The sequence below is a fragment of the Glycine max genome, chromosome 1 (assembly GCF_000004515.6).
Source record: "Glycine max cultivar Williams 82 chromosome 1, Glycine_max_v4.0, whole genome shotgun sequence".
Lineage (NCBI taxonomy): Eukaryota > Viridiplantae > Streptophyta > Magnoliopsida > Fabales > Fabaceae > Glycine > Glycine max.
The window spans coordinates 3,934,489-3,955,464 of NC_016088.4; the positions used below are offsets into that span (position 1 = coordinate 3,934,489).

Here is a 20,976-nt window from a genome sequence, read left to right on the forward strand (position 1 = left end):
TCAACATTGTCTACTTGCAAAGTCATGCATTCATGAAAATTAAAAAAATGGGGTGGGTTATTTATGTTACTGTTGGCCGGTGCAATTTGTATGAATCAAAACATTCATTTGGGTTTTGAGTGGGCATATCTTGTACTTAAATTTAAGCCTGATTTTCTTATTGGCAAAGTTATTTTAGCTTATATAAAAAATATTATCATTGGGCATAGTTGATTCGCTATTAAAAAACACACTAGAAGTTATTCAAGTGATTTTATACTGATTAATGTGCAAAAAGTAATTCAATTTTTGACAAAAATAATTATTAATTGAATTTTATATATTTATTTTTCGATCAAACTAAATTAATTAGAATATCTTTCTTTCTTCAGAATATTAAAACAAAAAAAAAAATACTTTGATAGTTGAACATGACCTCCTTCACAGCGACATTGCCGCTGGTGATTAAAAAAGTTAAAATTTGGAATTAAATGATCAGAAATTGAAGAGATAATTAAACGTAGAAACTTTCTTAGTTTTGAAATATCAAAGGTGATAGTGGGAAGCATTTCGAATCAGATTGGTGAGACGTATCATTTATTATTTCTTAATTTTTATTTTTTTTTGGTCTGGTTTGTCATAAACTGCTAACCAAGTACTCTGTTGTTCATTACTTCATTTCAGCCAGAGAAAAAAAATTTGTGGTGCTTAATTTCTTAGAATGGAACACTTGAATCATCTTTTAATTATCTTTTTAGGATTTAGTTATAGTGAGAGAATGAGTAAAAAAAATATTAAAAAGATAAGTGTTTTTATTATCGATTTCAGTTAAAGTATTTCATAAATAAAATTTATTTTGAATTAATGGCTTTGTAGATTTTTTATTTTTTTTCAAAACTATGTAAATTTAAATTTAAATATCTCCCCTTCTGACAAACTTGAACTTAAAAAAGAAAAAAACTTGAACTTGTTTTTTAACAAGCAATAGTGGCCATACCCTAACTCGATAATACGACTGAATAGTTTTTTTTTTTAACTTGAAGATTAATATGGATATTTGCATTTGATATAGTTATTTATGTTTCATAAATCAAAATCAGTCAACACTCACATATCGAAAAGCTAATAATCAATACAAATAAATAATTTAAAATAATTAAGTCTCTTAATAAATAAAATTAGTGTTCAATAATATAGAAAATCATTAAAGAAAATAATCAAATACTTAAAATTTGATTAGACCTTGATGAATGTTATTTATATACTGTACACGTAAATTGATCCAAATTTACAACAAATGGGACTAAATTATTTTTTAAAAAAGATAAAGGACCACATTGAATCTAAAAATAAGATAAGAAAAAACCAAATGTACAATTTGGATTATTTTTAATATAATTTTATTATTTTATTATTTTCAATAATATTAATAAATTCATAAAAATGATTTTCATTTTATTATTGTTTATGACTAAAAGAAGTTTTGGGCTTATCATCATATTAATAAGTTGTCCCAAAAAGTTTTAAAGATAAAAAAACGTCGGACCTAGTTGACCCTTTTATTGAAAATTTATTTCTTCATTATTATTAATTATTGGGTTTTGATCAATTGTGAAATATTTTATTTTACATTTTTATATGGATTATCTTAGAATTAGTACGTTTAACATAAATTTGGATTATGTATACAGATTTAAAATATTTTGATTTCTTTTGTTTATTATTTTTTATTTTATCAATCAAATTTTTATTTTACTATTTTATTCTATTTTCCTTGTTTGTTAATTATATTGCAACAGTCAAACAAAAATCCTTTCCACTTAAAAAAAAAAATCTCACATGATCGTACACTAATAATCTTATAAGCGCCAACCCAATGTTCTGACTTCTGAGTTCAACTCCGAATGCTCAAGTATCTCATGGGCCATATAATAATGAGCCCATAATTGGATTCATGCAGCCTAGTTTGGATAACTTTTATAGCTAATGCTATTTGTACTTCCCAAATTGTTAGATATACCTCTTTTTATATTTCTATTACACAAATGCACTTTCACATAAAAACATAAACCCTGCTTTTGTAATTTACTTTTATAGCTCTCTAAATTCTAAACCTTTGCACCTATTTTCTCTCCCCTCCTTTTTTCCCAATCAAGAAGCATCCCCTCAAATAAGTTTCATGCTATTTGGAATTCCTTCCAATAGGTTTAATGTAGCTTTTTTTATCAACAAATGTTAGTCACTTAATCGTATGATAACTTGAATGAGGACCAGCTGCTCACCAATCGGCAACAATACATTGACCTTATATTGTAAACACGAATGTGTGCTATCCAATACTTAGACAGAGAAAATAATAGAACGAAAATATAAGTATGATAAAATTTATGATATAAGAGATAAAAAAAATGAAAAATGTAGGTAGAATGTTTAAAATAAAGAGTGATTTACTATCATTATTCTATTAAAGTATCCAAATATTAACTTTGTGTTTGTTTTCCTTTGGATTATTTTTTTTTTCATTTTCTCGTTGTAATTGGATTTATGCATCCTAGTTTTGGATAATTTTTATGGCAAATGTTATTTGTGCCTCCCATAATTGCTAGATATACCTCTTTTTATATTTTTATTACACAAATGCACTTTTATATAAAAACATAAACCATGTTTTTGCAATTCATTTTTATAATTCTCTAAATCTTAAGCATCTATTTTTTCTCCCTTCTTTTTTTTTCAATCAAGAAGCATTCCCTCTAATAAGTTTCTAAAGATCATGTATTTAAGGGATAAAATTATTTATCAATTATGTCACATCATATTGGTGAATCAAAGAGTTCTAGGAAAGTTTTCTTTATTTTAAGAAATATTTTTTAATTAGACGTGTAAAAAGAAATTAGTTTCAGGCTACCGAATAAGAGCATAACAAAGAAAATGCACAAATTAAAATACAACGGTAGAGATAGGGAACAACCATTCAAAGGAGGTGATAAAATAAAGTTATCTTCCACAATAAAATGCTAGATTCATTTAGTTTCAAAGAATTATTTTTGGAACTGTATATTATTATTCTTTAATAGACCATCACGCAAAAAGAATGCTAAGGAATGATGGTACAAAGCGTACCGTATCGGACCAAAACGAAATCCTATACACTACGTATCCGTATACCCGCGTGCGTATCAGAAACGCCCCCCCTGTACAAAACTCCCAAACAACCAAAAAAAAAAAACCCGTCCTACAAAAACTCACACGTGCAATCCAAACACAACGAAGAACAAAAGAGAGAAGAACACACCGCACGTGGCTCCCACGTGCCGAACACCACCATCGCTCGTGTCGCTCTCACGCGAAGAGGTAGCAGGAGTCCCAGTGAAATTAGGGTTGGAACCGTAGAGAACCTGAATCCCTTGTATATCATCTTCGTTGAGCTCCACCTTCCTCGTCCTCGCGGTAATCGTAGGGTACATAATAGCATCTTCAACCGAAGAGTGCCCTAACCCTAGCAAGTGCCCAATCTCATGCACCGCCACGGATTCAAGATCCACCGCGTTCGACAGCGACGCCTTCGTCACGTCGCCGGAGGCCACCCAGTCCTCCGCCGAGTCCAGGTGGAACATCCCGTTCGTCGGCGAGAACGCGTGCGCCAACGTCCCCAACACGCCATCAAAAGGTTCGCCGTCGCCGTGGTCCCCACCGTAAAACCCTATTCTTATGTCCGCAGCCACATACGACGCCGTTTCGCGGAAAGAAATCGTGGTCACCTCTGACCATCTGCTAAACGCGTTGCCAAACACGGTCTTAATCACGTCGTCGAGAGCGTTATCGGGATCGAAGGCGTAGGTTAGTTCTTGTGTCCCCACCGGCCACCGCGGCTGGCCGTCAAAGAAAGAATAATGCGCTACCGTGTGGAACGTCGGTGAATCCGTGGTGTTTGTCTTGCCGGAGTTCATTGTTGTGGTTCCGTTGATGATGTCAGCCACGCCGCAGCGTGGCTTGACGATTTGGTTCATCGTGGGGTCGTCGAGCTCCCCTGTGATGTTGAGGTTGAAGTTCTTCTGGTAGGCTCTAACGGCTGCCTCCAACGCATCATCGAAATCGTCGCTAAAATTCGACGACTTCGAGGACACGTTGGAGATGTAGCCAAAATAATGAAAGTAGTTTTTCAGATTCGAAAGACCGTTATATGTTTTTCCCGGGCGGCACCCAGTGAAATTGCGATACGCGTTCCACGCGCTATCAGGTGGCGCGTGGGATGTGTTCCACCTTGGGATGGAGGAAACGTTGGGGAACAAACGAGCCGAAACTGGTGTAGTGTTGAAGCTGAAGAAAACTATTAACGTAGTGAAAGCGAAGAGGAGATAACGTTGTTGATGAGAAGTGCTCATCGTTTTTTATTTGGTTAATTAATGAAACAAAATGGAATGAATGGGAGTAATCTAGAGATTAGCGAAGAAGTGAAAGATTAAGATTTAAGAAACTGAGAGACACATTTATTAGATACATATAGTATGATGATATATATATATATGGTCGATGTGAAATTGTGAATCTTGAAGTATTCGCCAACCGATGTTGTTTGATGCTGATGTGTTGAAAAGTTCTGAGTCGTGTGAATGATTCCCTCGGAATGGAAAGAACATGGAAGAATCCATCATTAGAAACGTCGTCGTAGGCCTTGGTGGTGTTCGTTGAGGACAAGAAATGTAGGATTAATTAGTCGTAGTTGTTACTAGTATTAAATAAATGGGATTAATAGTATAGTTTATTTCTTGCAAGGACCAACGTGCTGTGTGATATGTCTATATTGAATAACGAAAACAAGGAGTTTGACTTTGATAGATTTCCAATATATTGGTTCAATTTGGATGCCAACAAATGTCAAAGAATCATTATTTTATTTTCCTGTAACAGGTTAAAGTAATACTACAAATTAATTAATTTTAGCGTAAGGGTATAGGTATAGGATACTCTCTAATTAAAACGATAGGAGAAAATAAAGATGAATAAAAAAGAGAGAAGAATTTGTTGCCTCCATCATATTGTGTTTTTTTTTCTCAATATCATTTATGAATTAATTTATTTTAAAAGTTGAAATATGAAAGGTCTTTTAATTTTGAAATAGGTTAATTTAAACATGTCTTTCTAAGTTCAATAGATATTTAAATTCGACTAACCTGGTTTTTTTAGAAGAAAAATAATAATTTATTTCACATGTAATTTACCTCGAATATTCGGGCTAAGCCAAGTGTAATTTAATTCGATATTGATCTTGTTGTAGAGTTGTATTTTGTTGATTTTCCTCAACTTTTAGTTCAGTCTCTAGAAGATTTGGTGAATACTTTTATTTTCATAAGTTTCAAAATTGATTTATATATATTTTATGTAATGTCTTTACTTTTAATTTAATTTTCAATAGTCAATTATACCTCATCTTGAAGAAAATAAAAGAAAATATATCAATTTAATTTGCATAATAGCTCATAACGAACAAAAAATTAGAAAACAACACCGACGCGGCAGCCCCACTAGACCAATCTTTGACTGCAGTTGGCGAGGGGTGCTTTAGCAATGGTTCTAGAAGCTAATCACATATTTAGAATACCAACAGTTGCTAATCACATATTTTCTGACATATTTATTATAATAATATTTTATTATTAATTAAAATTTATTAAAAACTATAGAATCATTAAAAAAAATGTACTATTAATATTTCTCAGTTTTAAATCTAGTTAAACTATCGGACACTTAAATTAACTAACACGAGCTTGTTTTGATTTAATTAATTATAATTTTAAATATATACTTATGTTAAATATTCAATGAGCATTTTTTAGTATTCATATAATGATTCCATCTTATTCGAATAGGATTACTTTTGATAGAAGATCATTGTATTATGTAAAAAAATGGGTTGTTAATGGTTCAATTATTGTTAACAAAAGGATATATAAAATTCATATATAAACAAACATGACTCAGTGGATATATGGAAGAGTGTCTCTTTTTCTTTGTTGTTGTTGAGGGATTATATTGGAAGAAAGTTTAATGACGTTTCTATGTGTAATTTATATAATTTTAATTAATTTTCTCTTTAATTCATGATAGAATATTTTGATAAAAATAATTGAAAAACTACTTCAAAGCTTAAAAACTAAATGATAACATGAAAACTAATAAATATTAAATAACATATTGAATTATTATTATTTGATAAAATTATTGGTTGAAGTAATTATAAATATAAGATGACATAAATAAATATGATTATATGATATTTTTATATGAATTTTATTTATTTATCAATAAAAATATATTAGAGCCCATAAAGATAAAGATACATGTTAATAATAACTGTTTTATAAGATTTATAAGTTTGTATTTTTTTTCAATTTTAATTCATGTAAGTATTAACTTATGGAGATTATAAATAAAAAATTAGAATCTTACCAGAATTAAAATTAAAAAATATAAACTTATCGGGAATAAAAATAAATAAAATATCTTATAAAAATTAAAATTAAAAAACATCAACTTACAAATATTTAAATTAAAAAAATAAAATGATAAAAATGAAAAAAGAAATACTAACTTACAACATATTTAAACCTTTTGAACCTGTACAATAATTTTTTAGGTGTGTTATTTTTATAACAACTCCAATATGTCATTCACATCATGTCCCATGGTATTAGGAATACCTTCCCATGTTACTACTTTTTAACCAATCATATTATAACATCATATTTAAAAAACTGTATAGGAAAATCACGAATTATTTTTAAAAATATGGACGAGGAACAGACTCAAACTCTCAGATTTTTCTCGATTTAATTTTCTTTTTTCAACCATCTTTGAAATTTTTCCATAATTTTATTCTCCATATTGTTCCCTCTGCAACGTACATCCTTCATCTTAAAATAAATTTAATTACAATAGTATTTGCGGTGGAAAGTCATATATGCCAGACATCATGATCATGTGCATTTCAATTTTCTATAAATAAAACAGGTATTCTTTCAATGACATCAGGTCATTAAATATAAAACAATTGATTCGGAACACTATAATAATAATAATAATAATATATTTAAATTAAAGTATATTTTATTTATTCATCGTTTTATTTAACTCAAACAGACTTATTTCTAATAAAAAAATATATGTGTAGTCTAGACCAAAAAGTATATATATATTTCATTTTACAATAATTTAATACTCCAAATAATTTAATATTTTTGTGATCCTATCATTTGCTAAATTACGTGGAATCATATACGTCGTCAATTGAAGTGGCCGAGAATTTCTTTATGCTTTTGCTACAAGCATCATGTCTTACGTCCGTTAGGAATTAGAAATCAGAATGTTCGATGGGGATACATTTCGGTAGTGCCAAATGGTCAAAATTAGCAATTTGAAAACTTTATTTCTTATACAAAGAGGAAGCATGGTTTTTCCTCTCATTTAACATTATACCTTAAGCAAGCATTCATGCATGGCCCATGTCATTTTTTTTTTCTTTTAATTATAATAAAAGTACCATTTTTTTAAATGGATCCAAATAGCAAGAGTATATCTTGAATTCACCAAAATATTATAGTAAAAGGGTCAAATCAAGAGAAGTTTATCCTTTCATAAGGTTAAGAAACATTATTAGTATTAAGGTTAAAGTAAAATACACTAATTACTCTTGAAATTTCATAAAATTATACAATTTCTTTCTATTTATTTTTTAAAACATTTACAACCAATGGTGGATTCAGAAATTTTTTTAGTCAGAGCAAAAAATAACCTAATATTTTGTCAAACAAAAATCATATAAACTTTTTTAAAAAGGTAATAACAAATTAAAAATGATAAAATTTAATATATTCAAGTAAAAACAATTATCTTATACAACTATTTACATTCGTGTCTTATTAAAAAATCATGTGGAAACAAGATTTGTTTTTTATGGAGAAAAACATATTTATTTAATATATTCAAGTAAAAAAAATTATTTTGTGGGGACAACCGTTCCCATTAGCCTCCATATGGATCCACCGGTGATTATAATAACCTCTTTTATATGGGATCATGATGTAATATTTTTTTAACAATTAAAGAAGATTAGTGTACTGTATAAAAAAAGTGTCAGATTATATTTTTCAAAAATTAAACGAGATTAATGTATGAGTAGACAAAAGTTGAAAAGTGTGTGTAATTTCATAAAACTCAAGGGTAGTTAAACCAGTATTATGAACCTCAACATGTTACTCACAACCACATGACAACACTTGTTATTTGGACATAAACAACTAGTATTATCAACTTCTTCAGGTTATGTCATTATTATTGGAAATTGACTGTAGAACCGATGTCAAAAAATCAAAATAATCGATATAGAATGTCTCTCATGGTGTGATCATAGAAAGAAAATAAAAATGAATGGTTGTATGACAAAAATTAACTAATTTTCACACTCATACAAGATATGTTCCGATCCATATGTCACTACTAGAAAAATGGTTTTTTAAGACATGTGATTTACGACGGTTATTTGAGGAATCACTTTAGAAAGTGGTGCGGTGACATTTTTGTAATTATTGTGTAACAAATTGCATTTTACGACGCACTTTCTAAGGCGGTTATTGAAAACCGCCTTAGAATGTTATGTTTTAAAAAATTTATGCCGGTATTTAGAAAAAAAAAACCGTCGTAATTCTTAAAATAAAAAAGCCAAACTGCTTGCAATTGCTCCTTCGTTTGAACCTGTACCTTTCTGCTACCTTTCTCCTTGCTTTGAACCCTAGCCTAGACCTTTCTGCTTGCTCCTTCGTTTGAACCCTCGCGTGTTTGTTCACCTTGCACCATGCTCCTTCGTTTCTCCTTGCTTTGAACCCTAGACCTTTCACCTTGCTCCTTTCTTTGACATTGACCTCAACTCTTTGACATTGAAGCCCTACCCCTTCTTTCATTGAAGCTCCTTTCTTTGACATTGACCTCACCTCTTCGACTTCATCGCTCCAACTTCTCGGCTCGAAGTTTCGTGAAGACAGAGATTGGTTAGTCAGTTACTAACTTTGTTAGGTTAAGCTTATTTTAACCTTGTTTTAGGTTAACTGGTTCGTGTACTGTTGAAGAAAGGTCGCGGGTTCCATGTAATTTCTTTTAATGGTGATGTTTGGTAATTGTGGTTGCAGGGAAGACACGCGCATGTCATCGATGACTTGTTGATGAAGAAGCTGATGCATTTTTGAGTGGGCTGCAAACGGGTCAGTGGCTATTTCTTATTGAAGCTCTGGTTGATGTTCGTATGGTGTTTTATTAGTAAACTATATTTATATTGATATATTGGTTGTTTTTTTAATTTGATATTTTGTTGATATGTTCAACTTTGTTCATATACAATTGAATCTTAATTTGTTGGTCTTTAATCCCTTCCAGAAGTTAGTGTAGAATCCTAATTTTAGTGAAATTTAAATTAAAATGGTTGATTGAAGTCATCAACTTCATTCCTTTTGTGCAATTTCGCTCCCTTGTTTGTGCATTGCTCAACACTGATGCATTTCCACACACAAGACAAACAAAGCAGTACATCCATTTAAGCAAAAGAAATGAATTAAATTCAAATCTACTAAAACTTAGAATGGAAAAATAGAATAGCGGTTGCTCACCATAGCATGCTAATGCTCCTCCCAACAAAAGCATCCCAATAGCATAAAGATATAAATATACCTGCATGATAATTTTGGTCACCAAACCATGATTTTCAAAATCATTTTCAAAAGACTAAGAAAACAAGCATGATTCATTAACATGTGCATAGATGTGTTTGTGACACTCATGAATCATATATATCATGATGAGTACTGCTATCTAATTATTAGTTGAAGTCCTTGTAAACATACATACATCTCATTCTCTTATTAGTTATTACTCATTTTTAACACCCCCCCCCCCCCATATTTTTATCTCTTATTCTTTATCTCTACATTTTTCATCATATTATATACCATATCTATAATTTTTCTCTCCATTTCTTCCTCCCACCAACCCAAACCCATCCCAAATATGGTGGACATTTTACGATTTCTCTTAATTGAAATACTACAGCTATTTTCCAAGTGTTACTGTTGAACAAAATATCATATTTTATTATTTATTATTTTAAAAGTTCAACACAATATTAATTCACATTATTCTAATTAATTATACCTTTGTTTTGAAAGAAAAAACAAAATTTAACATTAATTATTGTTGGTTCACGCAGAATTATTTAGATGAGGAGTAAATAAATATTCTTAAAATCTTTGACATTTTTCAAAACCCTTTTGCACATCCTCTTAGATTGGATCGTTTGTTAACCAAATGGAATCCGTAAATCAAAGTTATAAGATGAAAAGACCCTTGAAAAACCTATTTTAATTTTATGATGCAAAATCAATTGAACAAATATTTAATTGCACATAGTTCACACAACATCAATGGAGTTTAAGATAGAAAGATATATTACAGAAACAATTTATACTGGTTTAGTCATTTTTTACCTACATTCAATTAGACTTGATAATCCTAGTCAAACCTTTCCACTAAAATTTCTTTTAGTTACAACCATATTCACACACAAGCCAAAAATTCAACCCATCGTTGCACCCTACAACAATGTGAGTGAAAAACAAACCCTACCCCACAACAAGTTCCTAAAAAATCCTTTTTCAGAAATCAATTACTAATCAAAAAGAGAGTAAAAGGAAAGAGATCACTAAATCACGAGGATTCAAATCAATTTAGCACATGCATGGTTGAACACATGCAAGCCATAGTCTTGTCTTCAATATTTCTAATCAAAGATGTGAATCTTGTTGATCACCATCACTTTAGCACGAAAACCCTTTTTTCAATGAGTCTCAATGTTAGAAAATGACTTGAAAGCTTAAGGACTCAATGGTGGGTCAATTATTTATAAAGGTTTTATTAAATAAACTTTCATTAATTAAAACTAGTTTGTAATTGATTAAACTATTCTTATCAAACGAGGATTATCAATGAAGAACAAATTAATCGATTATAATTTCTTGTAATCCATTAAATTGATCTTACAGAGCCATCAATGAAATTTTGGAAGCAATGTAATTGATTATGAAAAATCTGTAATCGATTAATTAAATCGACATTACAAAGTCTTTCTTCTAAAAGAACAAATATTATAATCGATTATTAGAAACCTATAATCGATTAAATCGAAAAGTTTGGCTCCATTAGAAATAAGTCTCTTGAATCAATATTGTCTTGTGTAATCGGTTACACACAAATTGTAATCAATTACGAAGTATTAATTGTTCAATAGAATTCTAAAATTCAAAGACAACTAAATTGATTAATCTGGTGATCAATCAAACCAAACATGAACTAAATCAATTATTAGTTCTAATCACATATGCCTAATTCTAAAACAATTAATACTATGTCACATCCATAAAAAGTGTTTTGACATGTAAAACAATCAAAACCAAAATACTATGTCACACCCATAAAACATGTTTTGACATTTAAAACAATCAAAACCAAAACGTAATTCTAAGATGTTGAAACCTTCAATCAACAGTTACTATTTTTGAATATTGCTAACACCCTAGTATTCTTATTAAATTAATGAGAAAAAAACATTTATTAAAAATTAGTTACCTTGGGATGTATTGAAAATCATGAAAAAAGTGCATTAATAATAATTTTCAATAAAAGATTTTTACTTCGATTCTTTAATATGTCATGTTACTTTGTCATTTTTTTAATCAGCCAATTGTCATTTCTACTTATCTGTTCATTTTAGAAAACAATACAAAGATTAATATATATATATATATATATATATATATATATATATATATATATATATAACTAATATTTATATTTATTTATATTAAAAAATAATGTTATAATATGGCATTTATGTGTAAACTATTATTTTCTCCATTTACAATTAATTCATTTGCAGTTCGATGATTTGGTCTAAAATATCCCAAATGTGTTTGTTTTTGGCTTTGCATGTTTATCATATGTATCATTTAGTACACGTGGATTTTTATTTTTTGTGTGGCGTGGTACAAGGCTAAAGGGGAATACTGATCAATGGGAGTTGCGGTCAGGCATGTATGTGGGTGGACAATAAGGGGTACTCAAATTGGATTATGTGGTTGGAGGACTATCGGTATGCCATGCTAATGCTTCAAGAGTAATTATATGTAAATGTTCATTTATTTTATATATTTTATCAATATTTTTATTTTTATTTTTCTTCTTATCATATTATAAATTTTATAATACTTATATTTTTTTTCTTTTTTCTCTCTCTAAGTATCTTATAATATAATAGGTGTGCTTTTTCATGTTAATTTCAAAGCTAGAAAGTTTCAGGTTTATCTTCTGGGGTGGGTGCTAGCTCTTATCTTTTTTATGCAAATGTGTCCGGTTTAGTTTTTATGTTTATTTTTATCAAACTCTATGTCTCACCTTTGGCATACCTTGTGCTATACAATTGGAGACAATTTATTAATAAAATATCTTGACTTATTAAAAATATTAATAAAATACCTAAATTTCATATTGGTTGTCTTATTTTTTAGAGTGTAACTTATATATATATCTATTGAACAATTTTATTTAATGTTAATTAATTTTAAGATGAAATCTTGTTACTGACAATTCTTCTATGATATGAAAGCTCATCCTTTCCCCCAAAAGTTTGACCACAAGGACCCCCTTCCACTGTTGGCACCACCCTAGAAATTCTTCATCAAATATCTCAATTTTTGGAAATTCTGCCTTTTCCTCATCAGAAGCTTGTGGGGCCTTGTCTAAGCAATTTTTTAACCATAGTTCATCATAACCAATGCCATCACAACCGACAAATCGGCCACATGGGCTAATTAATTTCTTCATTTATTATGCGTCCCTCATGCATCTATATAGTTGTATCACTTGGTTTATCATTATGCATGCTCTTTAATTTGCTGATCTAAAAGAAATTACTTATGCTCTTTGAGGAACATATAGTTAGGTACCATAGAGGTAGTGAATCCCTAGTTACCATCTTGCGTTAAGATCCACAAACGGAATCTTAATGTTGACCCCATTAAACGACGCCGTTTACTAGCTCTTTCCCAACGAGAGAGCTTAACTTTTGAAGTACAATTTCAAGGATAGCATCTTCTAAGTTCAACTCTAACTCACAAAATGAAAATGCAAGAGTGCTTTTATGGTTCAGTAATGGAAATGCAATGCTATGATAAAGTGATAAGATTAAAAAGTAGAGAAGACGTGTTTTGCGAAGACTTGGGAAGTTGCAAGTATTAACTGGGAAGTTGCAAGTCTCTCACCTAATTGACTCGTGATACTTTACGGCCAATGTCTTGTTTCCACAATTAATTATTGAAATTTCATAGAAGCAACAAGTAATTGGAAGGAAAACTAATTAAGAACGGAATAAATGTATTAAATGGGACATCCATATTCATTTTAAATACCGTACCAATAACATCTCTTATTTTTTTTAATCTCTTTTTTTATATCATATCATAAATCCTATTATACTTATATTTTTTCTCTTTCTGTGTAAGATAACATATAACATTTTACCAAAGAAACCCGATCTTAATGTCCAGTATCCTACATCCATCTATGAGAGAATCATTATAACAACTCTTTACCTGCTGACAACAACTATGAATCAATATATATATATATATATATATATATATATATATATATATAGTTTCCCACCAAAAAACTTTATTCCTATAATCAACGATTCTCCAACTACGAAAAGTTTATTCACATGGACAACATTGAACAAAAGTTTCCCCTACAATTACATTCAAACGCATCACTAAGGCAAATCAAAGGCTTATCTCTCATCAAAGACTACTTCTCCAATTACGGCTACATTAACAATGAATCCTCTGCACCATTCAACGATTCTCTTGACCAACAAACAATATCAGCCATCAAGACCTACCATCAATATTTCAATCTTCAAATTACTGGTAACCTTAACAACGAAACTATTCAGCAACTCTCGCTGCTACGATGCAGCGTCCCCGACATTAATTTTACTATTATTTAAATTATTTTGCTTTAAAGTTTTATTTAATTTTCATATATTAATTTTTAATTTTAGAAACAAAGACAAAAATATGTTATAATAGAAATAGGAGTAGGGTAAAATAAAATGGTTATAGTAATTATCTACAATAGTAGTTTTAATTTAAATGATCTAATATAATATTAAAAAGAGTTATAACTCAACAATGCCATATGTCTATCAACTTACGTACAAAACAGGAAAGTTTAGTGTTTTATGTTCCTTCCATAACTAACATGCGCTATAATTCATGTTTTTGTAAGATGTGGCATAGTTCATGTATAATGTTGTATAATTCATTGGAAGCATTTCAAGACACATAATTCATTTAGTTCTTAAAGCTTTGTGATGTCAGCAAGGCCTCATGCTATCAAGGTGGCATGAATCTCCTGAACATCTTGTTATTTTGTTTTACCAAATCATATGCGATAATCAAATTTTATTTCCAAACAGTGAATACAAAAGGTCTCTCCAACTCCAATTCAGAACGAAGATTTCAAGCCATAATTACAATGATCTTTACTGACATGTTTCCTTCATTGAGATAGTAGAACATAAATCATCACGAAGCATAGGTAATTATCCTCTTATAATTGATAATTTAAGTCAATAAAACATCACACTATCCCACCAATATAAATTTCTTATATACAATGCCCCTTAGTCAACTTGAGAAGGCTAAGGTGAAGTTCCGTACTGCACTTTCTCCCTCGGTTTGTAGACAATTCCACAACAGCAAACTATTAGGTGCCATGAGATCACGGATAACAGACAAATCAGAAAATGGTAATGCCGGAGAAGAGACGTATCTAACATTTCAATGGCCTATCATAAGTTGGAGGAAGGGAAGGACAGTGCTCGTTCATATTGGCATATGGATCCAAGGTGTTATAGCCAGGCAATTCCATCCTATATTCACCAAGAATCTGGCAGAATGGAAGCCGATCGTTCTCATTGTTGCACCATCTTGGTAGACGTGTTTGGTTATCCTCAAAAATCCTAAGCATGTATGCATCACGAATCTGCAGATAACGACATAGAAACATAAGAAAAAGCAATTATAACTATCAGAGGTTGGTTATAAGCACTAAGGAAGCTTGGCTTACTGTGAATTCAGTTACTTGAATGGAGCTAGAAATAGGGCCGAATATTCCAGCCGCTTTATACATTGAAAGAATAAAGGCAACACATGTTGTTGATTTCCCATCACTGTATACCCATTCATCTTGTTCAGGAATTGTAAGTAATTGATCAAAAGCTATCCCACGCTTCTCAGTCTCAATTAGAATGTCGTGCAAATCCAAATCCTGAAAGCCCAAATAAAAGAGATCTCAATAACAAAAAAATAATCAGCAGTGCTTCGTAAATGTATTCAATCGATTTTGTAATGACTAATGAGAAACTATTTAAACATATGATGCTGGGTGAAAGCAATACAAAAACATTGAAAATTGTATAAAAGCTAGAATATTGTATATATCATATAGATATACGGCTAAAAATTAAGCCTAACAAAGAAAAAAATTCACATTTGACTAAAGCACTTCCATTTTGAAACAAAATCAAGCTTTTCCCCAAGTCCTCATAAACCAATTTTGCGTTGTAGAATGGAATTTCTGTCTTGAATCTTTTGTAGTTTGTCTTGCCATGAATATTAAAAAGTACAGAATAGCACCAGAATATTTGGTCATTAGAAAGCTAAATCTCAAAGTACATGAGACGCCCACTTCTTGTTTTGACCGTGAAATATTACACATAAAGAGTAAAAGAAGTCATAGGACAGTATATTCATGTAAGCACATCTACTGTAGACCAACATCAAGATATACCTCAGTCCCTAACCGCTTGTTCAGCGCTTCATTCCACATGTTTGCAGCATAAGCTGGCTGCATTCTTGTCCACATAGACATGACAGAAATTACCTGCACACAACATGCCATTCAGAAACAGACTTCCATTGCTCTTGGAACCAGAACCTACAATATTAATAGGAAAAAACTATAAAGTAGATGTTTCTTTTGTATTTGGGAACCAAAGGGCAAAGGCAGGGTAAGTTCAGCATTACAGCTTTTCTTGTAACAGAAAGAGAATAAAAATATATATATCACCACCAAAGCAGCAAGAAAAACATCACCTAATACTTGAAGTCTAAATACTCCTTCCATCCCATGGTCATTCCATTATGTGTCTCTTAACAATAAGTTGCTTCTGAAAGGCCTAAGTACTAAATTTTCCTTCCACAGACTGTGCAAATCCAATCAAGATTCAAATTTTCTTCTTAAAAATCAGTTGGCACTTACCCCCTTAGTATAAAATAATACAGTAGCCTCCTCGTAATACAAGCATATTCTAAGTACAAACGCTGGTCCAATCACATATGTTAATGTTATACAAATAAGAAAAAGATTAATACCAAGTGAGCATCAAGAGGTGGAGGATAGTTGTCAGCTACTGTGTCAATCCAACTGAATATCATATTATGATAACCATATGGCTTGCCAGACATGCTCCGTGCATATTCCCATGCAGCAGTCGAGTTGAATCTTGCACGCAGCTCTGGATGCAGGGGAAGCAAGGCTATCTGTGGGTTGGAATTATCTTTAAGAGCTAATGTCCACCATTCATGCCAGGGAATTACCACTATTATTTCTTCACCCTGCACAAAGACATACCATCAACATAACATAACCCTGTTTTATGTAAATATAATCAATAAAAACATAATGGAGGTTAGTCACTATCCTTGGCAACTACAAATCAATTACAAAATTCATTATTCAACAGGATGACAATATGAAGTTATGAACAAGAAAATGAAATTTGACGTATCTATAATATGTATAAATATATGTTTGTGTGTGTTAGTGTTGTGCTGTACACAGACAAGGTAAAATCTTCCACATCTTATACCTTTTCATTCTCATGCCCAGATTCACCAACCCATAAATTTCCAATTTCATCCTTCAAGCAAACTGCTGTATGACCAGCAAATGCACCAGTTACCCACTTTTCTAGTGTCTCAAAACCTCCCCACCTACCACGGATCTTTGACACAGCTAAAAAATCTCCAGAATGAACATCTGCAGGATCAATAGTTGCACGCCAAGGCTGATTGCGCTTCTCAAATGTAGCTCCCATGTGTTTCTTTAGGAAATCTAAGTTGGCATTCTGACCCCATGCAGTGTTAGAGAATAGAGGCAAAACATCAACTAGAGAAAGGAGCGTTCCCAGCATCCCAGATGGCATGAGAAACACAGAAACCCCATGCAGCTTTACCTGATAATTTATTAAGAATATTACCTTGCCGAAGTTGCTACTCCACATTAAAAAAAATTAAAACAGAATAGAAAACAAAAAAAAAGAAAAGGGAAAATACATATTCCAACTCTGCAGGCTCTTCCCATGAATCAAACTGCAAAGTATGTTCTCGCGCAGAGAAATAGTAGTCCCATGTAATCCTATAAGGTGTTGCAAAAACATACAGATCCATGCAGGTCCAACTGTGTGCAGCTTCTGTCTGTAAAAGGCCAATGTTAAAATTCACATTATAAAGAGGGAGCAGAAAGGGACAAATAAGGACAGATACTTAAATTTCTCATCAAACAATCCAACCAAAAGCTGCACCCAATACCCAATAGTACCAACCTATCAAGTATTGCTCAGAAAGAGAGTGAAGAAAACAAATGTTTGTACCGAATTTACAGTTACACAAAAGTCATGCAGATACCAGCAGTTACACTAATAAGAATTCATCACAAACACAAAGTAATAGCAGTTAAACTGATACTTGAACCCAAATCCATCCTATTCTAAACTACTATCCTGACTACCAATTTCTCTCATTTGTTGCGAGTGATACATATGTCTACCAATCCGTCTCCCCTCTAAAGTGAGATCTTTATTTTAGAGCATAAAGTAACTAATATCAGTCACTGATTAAAACAAAAATCAACTGTCAATTTTAGGTGCATATGCATAACAAATCATGCATGTGTTTGAATATGAATCATTGATTTTGTCATCAATGACTGACGGTGTGTTCGGAAACCTATTTCATTAGCGTTGAATGAAGATTTTACACTGAAGCAATGTGAGAGTTGGATCAATGTTGAACATGCGTTTCGTTTGACGGAACTAATATCCAAACACATACTAAGATTATTTACTTTACCTTTACTCATTTTAGAAATATTAAATCCTTTAACCAACCACTGATGATACTGTCAGTGAATCCACCACGAAACAAGAACAGAACAGAATAACGTTTCACAGTCTTTCAAACAAAATAAAAAAAATAATCCCGATCCTGAATGTCACATTTTCCATTCACAGACAAACAAACAAAGACTTCACACAGAATGACGAAACGATAGTCTCAATTTCACAAACAACACACAGTTGAACACCGACCAACACAGTCACAGACACTATACTAGACAGGTTCAAACATCAACAACAGCAATCACGACATCCAATCATTGAATCTAATTAAAAAAATTATACGCACTGAGATCAAAACTAACACGGTCATCCTACCCTAATAATAATTTCCTTATCAGTCAGAGAGTAAAATTGTTTACTAAACAGCGCATAGAAATTAAACACATTAAAACCAACAAACTCAAACCTTGAGATGGAGCACGGCGCCGCCGGGGGCGGTGAACTCGAGGGAGGCTTGATTATCGTAAAAGCAGGCGCCCTTCCACTGAAGGGAACCGTTGTCGGGCGTGACGGCGCCGACGAAGGAAGGGAGCAAGTCGACGGCGCTGTGGAGGTTGTTGAGGAGGGGCCAGGAGATTCCGTGGGGGAGAACGGGGAGAACATCGTTGACTCGGAAGGGGAGTTTAAGGGCGTGTGTGGAAGGAGATAACAACAAGCGTAGTAGGAAGAGAATGGTGGAGAGCGCGTGGAGAGAAGAGCGAGCCATGGATTCGGAATTGGGAGAAGGATGTTTAGGGGATTTGGTCCATTAATGGTGGAGGCCACGGCGGAGAGTGGTTACGGCGCCGGTGGGGACTCACGGACACACGTGGAATGCACCGGATGATAATGGGAACACTTCACTACGGACATCTTATTAACTCAAATGAAATGAAATTATTTACATAGAATAGAATATGAATGTCTTAAAGTTAAAATTTTATTATATTTTCTATAGGATTTGAATTTTATTATTAAAATGAATAATTTTTTAATTATATTTTACTTATTTTTTTAATCAATTTTAAATTAATTAAAATTTATTTCTTTTTATGAATAAAAAATTAAGGAAAAATAAAATAAAACAAATGCAATGATTTCTTGAATTTTCCTCTTTCCTCCTTCAACCGCTGATGCACTGCATTAGACCACTAGTGCCGTTCTACAAGTACAAGTACTAGTTACATTCGCACTCATTTACTTAAAAAAAATCATAATAATTTATATCCATCATATTCTTCTATAATAATCATAAAATAATAACTTATCATTGTTAATGCACGTACTCATAATTTTTAAAATAATTATTATAAAAAGTTTACAAATTTATTATTAAATATGATAAACTTTGATTACATTGATGTAAAACTGTTTTATAGTATCAGCATGCATAACCTATTTTCTCATAATGTATTTTGATTTCTAATTTTTCCTCTTTTATCTTTTATTTAAATATTATTATTACATGTCATTTATGTAAAAATAAATTGAATGTTTTTTAGTCTTAATTATAAAAATATAAATAACGTATTATTGTAAAAATCTATAAATAAAACAAATAACTAATACATTCCCTTAAACAAATGGAGCCAAAAGGAAAAACCATAGGTGCATAGAAATAACTTTTAGCAGAAAGCCTCACAAAAATACATGTCAACAATTGTTTGGATTCAGTACATAAAATGATGGGTATGGGTAAAGACTTTCGTCCATTGATTTAGTGTGTAATTAAATTAGTTTTGTGAAAAAAATATTGTAATAAATATTTACATTTATGTTACATAAAAAATAATTTAAAGATATATGAATCATCTAAACATATTACTTTTTTATTAAATTAAAAATATATAAATATTTTAATAGTTAGCTTTCTATTGAAAATGATCAATAGATTATTAGGACAAAGAGAGATAAAAAAAAATAGCAAAAAAATTATATAATATTTCAAATTGTAATCTCAAAAATTATGATTATGATAAATAAAAAAAGTTCTTTTATGTAGAAAAAAAGAATATCACTTTGATAATTTCACCAAATATACAAGCTTTTTAATAAACAGCTTTTTGTTCTTAAAAATAAACACACTTAAACTACTTTAAACTGTCCTCCTTAACAAATCGATCATTTCTTTAGACATCAATTACAAATTTAAATTATGTAATTAGCTGCTCATGATAATAAAAAGATTGATAGTGACCATATTTTAAAAGCATAAACATATAGATTTGATATGGAATGAAAGGAAGAATCCAGCAGACAGTGGTCAGTGTCTCATTTGAGCCATATTAGCTTGTTTCATTAAATAAAGTGTGCTTAATCTATCCCACAACCAGCTCATCTATATATTGCCACATATAGAGAAGCTTCCTTCATTGAAAAAAAGTGCTTCAATATAGCAAACACATGGGGATATTAAAATGGTCTAGTGTGTTAATTTGTTTACGCATAATAATACATATGCAGTTTTTCGAGTTAAAGTAGAAGCTTCGAGTTCAAGCTTTTTTTAATACCATTTCAGCCAATCTTGACGTGCATCACTATGAAAATACAATAGTTTTTCTAAAAAAGAAATCACTATGAAACTACAGTAGTTATATTTGCATTTTTTGTACAAATTAACGTGGAGTACGTGCATCTGAGACTTGGAACCAGACAAACATTACGTCTTTAACCAA

General features: G+C 31.1%; 2 protein-coding genes across 2 annotated transcripts; both read right to left on the minus strand.

Moving 5' to 3' along the window:
• Positions 1–3,023: 3,023 nt before the first annotated feature.
• Positions 3,024–4,849, minus strand: LOC100803218 (metalloendoproteinase 5-MMP). Its single transcript, XM_003517814.4, has one exon. The coding sequence runs from the start codon at positions 4,362–4,364 to the stop codon at positions 3,225–3,227; it is 1,140 nt and encodes a 379-aa protein (XP_003517862.1). The 5' UTR covers positions 4,365–4,849; the 3' UTR covers positions 3,024–3,224.
• A 9,676-nt stretch (positions 4,850–14,525) lies between these two features.
• LOC100805887 (uncharacterized) lies at positions 14,526–19,215 on the minus strand. Its single transcript, XM_003517817.5, has 7 exons — positions 18,729–19,215; positions 17,478–17,618; positions 17,012–17,377; positions 16,515–16,757; positions 15,931–16,023; positions 15,208–15,408; positions 14,526–15,123 (listed from the first exon to the last, which is right to left on the minus strand). The coding sequence occupies exons 1-7, from the start codon at positions 19,026–19,028 to the stop codon at positions 14,911–14,913; spliced, it is 1,557 nt and encodes a 518-aa protein (XP_003517865.1). The 5' UTR covers positions 19,029–19,215; the 3' UTR covers positions 14,526–14,910.
• Between the last annotated feature and the right edge of the window lie 1,761 nt (positions 19,216–20,976).